We start from the raw sequence: 8,592 nt of genomic DNA, 5'->3' as shown, positions 1-8,592 counted from the left end.
CATGTAACCCTCTTCTTGGTCGTGTCATTATGGTCTTGGAAGACCAACATGACCCTGCAAGAACTCCCAAGATTTACACCCACACACGCCACACAAATCCATTCGAAACAACCCCACTTCTCTCTTACTTACCAAGCTATATTTCATCAATTATTAAAAGTCACATGCTTTATGCTTATAATACCCTTCCTATTGTATCGAAGTTTTAAAATCCGTTTTATCGACATAACCAAACTTGAAAACAGGTTTCAGGTGGAGCTCCAATTAGTACAACCTACATCAATAAGCCACTTTCATTTGTCACATACCCTAAGGCCTAACAATATACAAATCACATTGCATATAGTCCAATTGTTGTAAAAGTCACAAGACACAAGACACTGATTTAATTACCCGTTAATCCCAATTAATTCCGATTAATAGCTAGTCCCCACCCTGTTGCCTGACCAGTAACTAAAGACCACTATAACACCGACTACAAGTACCTATAGCAACAATGTTCCCCGTCATTAGGTATTTCGCTTCGGTAAAACTATACAACCAAAAAAAAAAGAGAGAGAGAGAAGGCGACTTGTACATTTACAAAAGAAAGTTAGAATACAATTATGAGAAACCAAACCAGACAAGCCACACCATGCAAATCGGGGTTATTTAAACATTAATATACGTGTAAAACCAAATACGTTAAAACCCACCCAAAACCGAACAGGAAGATAAAATCACGTATACAACCCTAGGCCCGTCAACGTGCACTTACAAGAAACGGATGTTGACATACACCGCATTCTATGGTCTCAGACCCCGAGCTGGGAACTTGAACCTGCAAAATTTTTAACATAATTATGAATGATCATGAATTTAACTAGATGGCAAGCTCAATACATATATAAATGGTTAATACTTTGGTATAGTTTTCTAAAGCAAATCAGATAGTTTTAGGCTAAAAGACTTTTGACTAGAAAAGAAACAGGTCAAATGGGCTTGAATGTTGTTCGTAGGGCATTAGTATTTAGCATATCAATTATTTATGAAATAATTGGGGTATAGAACTATAGATGAAGTGATGAACCAAGCTCGGGATCAGCTCATTCAACTTAACAGAGCTTGAGGTCGACTCATTTCGAGTTCTGTGTCTAAAACTCAAGCTTGGCCAGATTACTGTTTATTAATTACTTAATTATTTATTTAAATACATAGATAAATGCTTTTACATGTATTTATAACATTTTGCTTGTATATACAGCAAAACCTTTATTATTTAGTTAGTTTATCGTAAACGCATATATAGCACTTATGTAATAATATACTGAACACGCTAAATACAAACTATTAAACTGTAACATTTATATGAAAACAATAGGCTCGTTTAGGTCCACAACTCTAGTCAAGCCATGAAGCTTCGTCTCGAGTGTGTTTATTAATTGAGCTACAATATAAGCTCAAGCCCAGGCTCGAACCCATTTAAGCTCAGTCAGATTTAAGCTCTAAGCAAGCGGATATCGAGTAGCTCACAACCAGGTCAGCTAGTTTACACCTTTCAAAAATGAGGAGAAAAGAAACTACTTACCCTACCCCGCTTCACATTTACTAAATAATTACACATATTAACCAAAACCAATTTTGACCCGTTAAATAAAATGCCCAACCCGTTCATTCACTGCCCGTTTTCTTAAATTAAAGAATATTAAAAGAAATTAGGAACATGATTTTGAACCTGTAAATGTACAGTGCAAGTAGGGCAAGCAACTTCTTTCATCTGCCTGCTGGACACTTCAAACTTGGAACCTGTTCACTCAAATATTATATGTTGAACAGTAAACTGATAAAATTAGCTACCCAATTGCAAAAGTTCAGAAACTCATATTAGCACTCACATTACACAAATTTAGCCGCTATACCTTCCATCACTTAAATAATAAATTAATTAAGTTTAATGACTCCACATTTGATGGGTCAAGTATAACATCAAGAGTACCAACCATCATGATGTCAAATGACAAACATGCAGCTACTAGAGTTGAATATGAATTTTTGCGTACTAATACTTAAGAATGTCATGATGAAGACATATATTATGAACATCAAAAGCATAGGTTTGTGTAGATTTCTTGATTTCTTAATGGCCAGATGACATTCTGAACCGTGTTAATCACTTTCAACTAAAATAGTTCACCTGTCTGACATCTCTAACCCGATAACACAGAACATGTTTCACAAAAACGAGATGTGTATTAATAATCAAATTTAATATGGATGACCAAAGTTGCTAGTGAAGAACCAAATTTGGTTCGGATGAACAAATTTGATACGAGCATTCCGTTTTAATACTGAATAACGCAGCAGGGGCACTGCCCCGGATCCCTGTTTGGTTAAGGACTTCAACCAAACTTAACTTAGAGGTTCACTAATACCAAAATAAGAATAACCTTGATTGAGTTTGCAGTCTGCATGATACGAACCCGACTTCTCTACGGGTAGGTTTTAGGGACCGATCTAAGGATGTTGTCTCCTGAGTTTTTGGGAGATAAAGGGGTGAGGGTGTTGAAGGGTCCCCGTAATTGCAACAGTTACTACTGCCATTAGGTTTATTTAAATGTCTGTTTTCTAGTTTATGGGATCATCCATGTTTATATATTAAAAATATTAGGGTTTGTTTAACCTCGTATTTGGAGAATTGCCATCTCGAATCAGCTAACCGAAGACTAGCCCATCTCGAATAGGGCCAAGTATCCTCGTTCTTGTTTATTTCTATCAATTACTATTTTATTTCCGGGCTTCTATCACTGCACCTACTAACTCAAACCAATACATGTTCTAACTTTTCAATTATTAGCCTTAAAAAGCACCCACTGCCTAAAACGATATTGATGACACTAAAATCACAAACAGTGTGAATGTGAAGTTGGAAACATTTAGGTGGGTAAGGAACATAAAAGAATCTGAACCCAACAGAAAAAACCAAAATCCAAAACACCCGGTTATGACGCCAGGTATGGTATTAGGTGTACCGGCACAACTACCCAAACCCGTTTACCCTTATCAAGACAGAATTTTTTAATGCATTAATAATCTCAAATATACAAATATAATTAAGTACGAAAGTTTGAAAGCACTAAAGTCTAATTAGGTACCTGATGATGATTTGTGATTTCTTTCTAACTCCTCCTGTATAAAAGTTAGAAAAAAAAATAAATTAAATACCTGGCTTGAAACTAAAGTAAAAGCAAATGATGTAGAAGCACCACATATCTTACTAGCTCAAACATAAATATAAAAAAAGAGCATAATGGTTATGAATTGAAATTAACCTGAAGTTTCTTTGCAAGATCTTCATGACTCTGTAATCCAGATGATCTGCTTGCAGCAGCTTCCTTAGCACTGCTCAACCGATGAGTAACCTCCAACTGAAAACAAAAATAAGAATTAAAACTTTTCACAAAACACTTTCAAGAAATGTAAGAAATACATATACTTTTCAAACAAAAATATTATAAGTTTATAACGATGTTACAAAAGTATACCATGCAGCGATCACAAACACGAACTTGAGGAGCATTCTCCTCAGATGTGAGAGCAATTCTGCCATGTGTGCACTTGTCACAAAAAATATCTCCACAATTCCGACAATGATGCTACATAATGATAAAAAATTTAAGGTCAGAACCGACAGATTATAAAAGTTACAAAAAGGCCACTAACCTTTCTATTAAAAGCACTAAAGTCTGATCCACAACCAGTACACTTTGTAACCGCTTCATCGGGTACCTAAAGAAACTGAAAATATGAACAATATTTCCAAATAAAGAATGATATGAATAAAAACAAAGATGCGTGATTATAAGATGTACCCAGTGATCTTTTTCCTCATTTGGGGGTTTGATTATGTTCATCCAGTCACCCAAACCTTTTTTCTTTTCAGTTGACTGCTCGGTAAGTTTAACAGCTTCAACAGGCCTGCTCCTCCCGCCCATTTCCTTAAACTGTAAATTTCACAGACAAAAAAGCCCTCACGTACTCAGAATTAGAGCTGTTAACAAGCCCATGCAGGGTCGGCTAGGGCTCGGTGTGTTCATCTTAACAAGGTGAAACTTTGAGCTCAAGCTCGGGTCGTCAAAGCTCAAGTCAATTCGCGGGTAGTTGACCAGCTCGTTGGCTTTTAAAAAATTTAAAAATTTTTATATTCAACATATATTGATATATAAAAAACTGAAAATGATATGTGTAACATACATATAATGCTGAATTTGTAAACAACAGAGCTCCTAACTTATATATATTAAAATTTGGGCTTTAATTTTAAACGAGGTCAAAAAAAATTTTCAATATTAAGAGAATTTTCAATGATTTACTTTATTTTCCATTAAACAATGTCATATGACTTTAAATTGCAAATACACATACACATACATATATGGTTTGAATCTCTTCCACTCCAAAAAGATAAAAATAAAAACTTCTAACAACGAATCATTTTATTTATCTATTTAATATTATTTGAGGGTAGTTTAGTTGGTTGCTATATGTAATTTTGTGATTACACATGTAATTACCAACTTACATGTACGTGTAATAACCAATTTACATATACATAATCATAAAACTACATAAAATAAAATGACGAAACTACCCACGAATAATATTAAGTATATAAAATAAATAATTTAAGAGTTTTTAATAGTTCTTAAACTAGTTAAAAGTTCTATAATGATCCTGATCCTAACTAACAATCCTCAGCTCGTTTATGCACCGAGAGGGCTCGGCTCGTTTACAGACGGAGCCAACACAGCTCATTTACATACGAGCAGATTTTGAGCAAGCTATGAGCTTTCTGAACAGCCCTATTCAGAATTAGATATAAAGAATACTAACCTGAAACGTTGCTGCAGTTACTGTGTCCAACAATGTGTTTGTAGTATAACTGTTGGATTGCAGCCTTATACGCCTTGGTTCAATGTCTACAGAACTCTTGGACCAAAATGCAAAGGTAGATGAGTCATACACCTACATAATACACATAAAAACCTTCAATTATAACAACTAGCAGAATCCCAAACACCAATATACAAAGAAAAAATAAATCAAGAACAACATACTTCACATCTTGTTACTGTGTCAAGAGGATATATTCTCAAAGTCCGAATAGTTGATGGATCAAGCATTCGGATCCCATCCAATCCAATCTGGCAAAAAAAAGGAAAAATAAATTCATATTCACAATAAGAAAAGGAATACAGATGTGTAATGCATATATATATACTTGTGTGTATGAATGTATATATAATCAAACGCACAACAAATGATCAGCTAAGTGAATCACTAAGTCATCCAATTTTAACATAAAGAGATTTAACTGGTACACAACAATAAGCACAAAACTTTTACTAAAAAATTGTAGTTCATATGTTCATTTAAAATATTTAATAATTAAGATAGTTATAAGCAAACAAAAAGTGTGGCTAAAAAGATGCCACCAAATCTGTAGACCAGCATGCTTGTCACATCATACGGACCATATAATGTCATACGAGCAATATATTAACACAAAAAATGGTCACATTACTTTGTTAGTGGTGGTCACATCAGTCATTTCCGTGTTAGTCAAACAGGTTATATGGGTCATATGATTTCAACAACCTCATACAGCCATATGGCCATTTTTGCATGTCATACAGCCGGTATGAGGTCAAAATTATAGTTCATATGCTAACGCATTTAGAATCTTAACTATTAAGATAGTTTTTTAAGTAAACAGAAAGTGTTGCTAAAAAGACGCCACCAAATCTATACACCAGCATGTTTGTCACATCATGAGCCATACAATGTCATACGAGCAATACATTGGAATGAAAATTGGTCATATGGGCCATAAGACTTTGTTAGTTGTCACTTCAGCCATTTCCGTGTTGGTCAAACAGTGGGCCGTATGATTTGGACAGCACAACTCATACGGGCCGTCATAGACCCATATGACCATTTACCGATGTCATACAACCCCTATGACCATTTTGCCAAGGCATACGGACCATATGACTTTGTTAGTGATCACATCAGTCAAACTAATCATAGGTCGTAAGCTTTAAAAACACACACCTCATACGGACCCTCATAGGACCCATACAACCACTTTTCGTCTATCATATGATTCACATGACCATTTTTGCATGTCTTATGGCCTGTATGAGGTCATATGGGCCGTATGACACATCAGTATTATCTTAAATAGTGTGTTTCTTTAGTCAAGCTCCAAATAAATAAGAATATTTTTCTTGTTCTAACAAGCACCATAAAAACCAGATCAAAACGATTTAACATTTTACATAACCAACATCGGATGTCCAAATGCAGATAATTAACACCTAACAAACTAATTAACCCGCAAAAAACTCTTAAAACAAACTACCTGACAAAGAACATCCATGGTACTCTGCCCACCACTTTCTGCCAACAACTTAACCCTAAACTTCTGCACCCCACCCTTCACATCCTCGCGTGTCTCCGCCTTCGGTACCGCCTTCACAATCTTCGGTGCCGACAACACCGACGTCGATCCCTTACCCGGTACCCCAATCGGCCTCCCAAAATCATCAAAAAGCACCTGTTCATTCCAAGTCGAAGACTTTGAACCCGTACCCCTTGATCCATATGGCTCAACTTTCCCCCCTTGATATGCATATACACCATCACCATATCCACCGCTCGATTCGTATCTCGAAACCCCCGATTCCAGTCTCTTCCCATAATAATCAACACCACCACCCCCAAACCCTAACCCTAGACCCGATTGACTCCGATTGTAATTCCCACCATAATTAGCATCATAACTACTCTCATACACCTGACTCGGTGCATGACTCGGCACCTGACTCGGAAATTGACTCAGATTATTATTATACGGAAACTGAGTCGGATTATGAGAAATTGAAGTCGGCGGCGGTGGAGGGGTGTAACCGGCGGTGGTTTGATAATCGTAGGGTGGTTGAGATTGATAATCGTAGGGCGGTTGAGTATGTGACGGTGGTGGCTGGAATTGGGGATTAGGGTTTGGTGAAGGTAGGGTTTGATCGGGGTACGGCGGGTAGTAATCGGAGTGCGGCGGGTGGTAGGATGGTGTGGAGGCGAAGGGTGGTGCGGAGGCGAAGGTGGCCGGAGGTTGGTGGTGGAGATCGGTGGTTATTGGATTAGGGTTAGGGTTTGGAGGGTAATTGGGGTAGTACGGAGTGGTGGTGGTGTAATCGGGTGGTTGTTGCATGGTGGTGGTTTACGGAGATGATGAATTGATGATGATAGTGGAAATTGAGGAGGATCAAGAAGCTAGCTGATGGGTGATGTCAGTTTTGGAAAGAAGATTTAGGAGGACAGGTACTTTGTATTTCAATCATATAACCTTTTAACTAGAGAATATAAAAAAAAAACGAGTAGCGTCTCAAAATTGTTTTTGAGGTTTAATCAAATATGCCACTAAAATAGTTGGATCAGGTATTTGAGTCTCGTTACGGGAAGGACAGAGTGGGGGTCTTTCCGTAACCACTCTCCGACGTGAAAATCAGTATCGTACTTTGATCGGAATAAAGTAAGATACCGTATGTAATTGCTTGAGGCTTGAGAGTGTGAATAAATCCCTTGAAGAGATGATCTTCGTATTTATAGCCGAAGGTGGGGAAGGTGATTGGTGGAGTTGTCACTATCAAGTTATTCCCTCTCTACCTGAATGGACACGTATCGAACCTTTACTAGATGTAACAGCCTGGACCCGTTTATGGTGTAGTCATTATCTGTGCATGTCGTGGGATGGACATTACATGTCCAGGTGTCTTATTTCCATTGGTCAATGTCGCTATCAGGGGGTATTTGGGGGAATCTTCTAGAAATAGTTTGTTGCAACTGCTCTTCCATATCACCTGGGAATCATGCGTGTGATGAGTCCCTTGAATTGTTTGTGGATTCCTTCCGCGGATGCTCGCGTGACAGTTCGCGGGTTATGGTGGAGATCCACAAAGTGTGTTTTGGATCGTATATGGCTTTACTAGTTCACGTGTTCCTTACGCAGATGTCTTTCGACGATCCGCTGATTGGATAAGGGATCCGTGGGTGGCGGATGTCTTCTGACGATCCGCGGGTCGGATACAGGGTTTGTGGGTAGCTTTGCTAGCCTCCCTCTATAAGTCCCCCCCAGTCCATTGTTGCTTCCATGATGCGATATCGTGGGTGGAATTATGGACTCTGTTGGGGCCTTCGCCGCGGGTTGTAACTGCTGACCCTTTGGATTCCTGTTGCTTTTGGGCTAGGGCATTGTTTTGGCGTCTGCGATGTGACATCTCCCGTCTGAATCATGTCAGGAGTGACGCTCAAGGTTTGTGCACGACTTTTTAGGTGGTTGATTCAAAATTATTTTGTTTTGTCAGTTCCTGCCTAACGTGTTGTCTCCCGATTGGACGGTTTCAGCGTGTGAGTTGGATCCCTCTCTTCACATTAATTCCGATGTGTATATATATGAGAGGCCGTTTCAGTTTCCAACTTACTTGCAAAAATTTTTCCTCCGAACCTCTCTATCCTCTCTGTTTTTCTTCTTCCTTTGATCTTCAAGTTTTCCGA

General features: G+C 37.9%; 1 protein-coding gene across 1 annotated transcript; it reads right to left on the bottom strand.

Moving 5' to 3' along the window:
• Positions 1–627: 627 nt before the first annotated feature.
• Positions 628–7,249, bottom strand: LOC143561107 (protein FREE1-like). Its single transcript, XM_077049248.1, has 10 exons — positions 6,401–7,249; positions 5,094–5,180; positions 4,870–5,001; positions 3,849–3,980; positions 3,700–3,765; positions 3,522–3,632; positions 3,309–3,404; positions 3,132–3,165; positions 1,715–1,785; positions 628–820 (listed from the first exon to the last, which is right to left on the bottom strand). The coding sequence occupies exons 1-10, from the start codon at positions 7,247–7,249 to the stop codon at positions 743–745; spliced, it is 1,656 nt and encodes a 551-aa protein (XP_076905363.1). The 3' UTR covers positions 628–742.
• Between the last annotated feature and the right edge of the window lie 1,343 nt (positions 7,250–8,592).

Source organism: Bidens hawaiensis, unplaced genomic scaffold (genome assembly GCF_021521415.1).
Source record: "Bidens hawaiensis isolate Kalapana, Puna unplaced genomic scaffold, B.hawaiensis_p1.1 tig00020539_1, whole genome shotgun sequence".
NCBI classification, from domain to species: domain Eukaryota; kingdom Viridiplantae; phylum Streptophyta; class Magnoliopsida; order Asterales; family Asteraceae; genus Bidens; species Bidens hawaiensis.
This window is presented reverse-complemented; position numbering and strand designations above follow the sequence as displayed.

What these genes read in the sequence shown, in the direction of transcription:
- LOC143561107 (XM_077049248.1), bottom strand. Translation starts at nt 7,249, where the DNA reads ATGCAACAACCACCCGATTACACCACCACCACTCCGTACTACCCCAAT. An exon ending in ATGAGGAAAAAGATCACTGG is followed by an intron (nt 3,766 to 3,848) that starts GTACATCTTATA and finishes CAGTTTCTTTAG; the next exon opens with GTACCCGATGAAGCGGTTAC. An exon ending in ATCTTGCAAAGAAACTTCAG is followed by an intron (nt 3,166 to 3,308) that starts GTTAATTTCAAT and finishes ACTTTTATACAG; the next exon opens with GAGGAGTTAGAAAGAAATCA.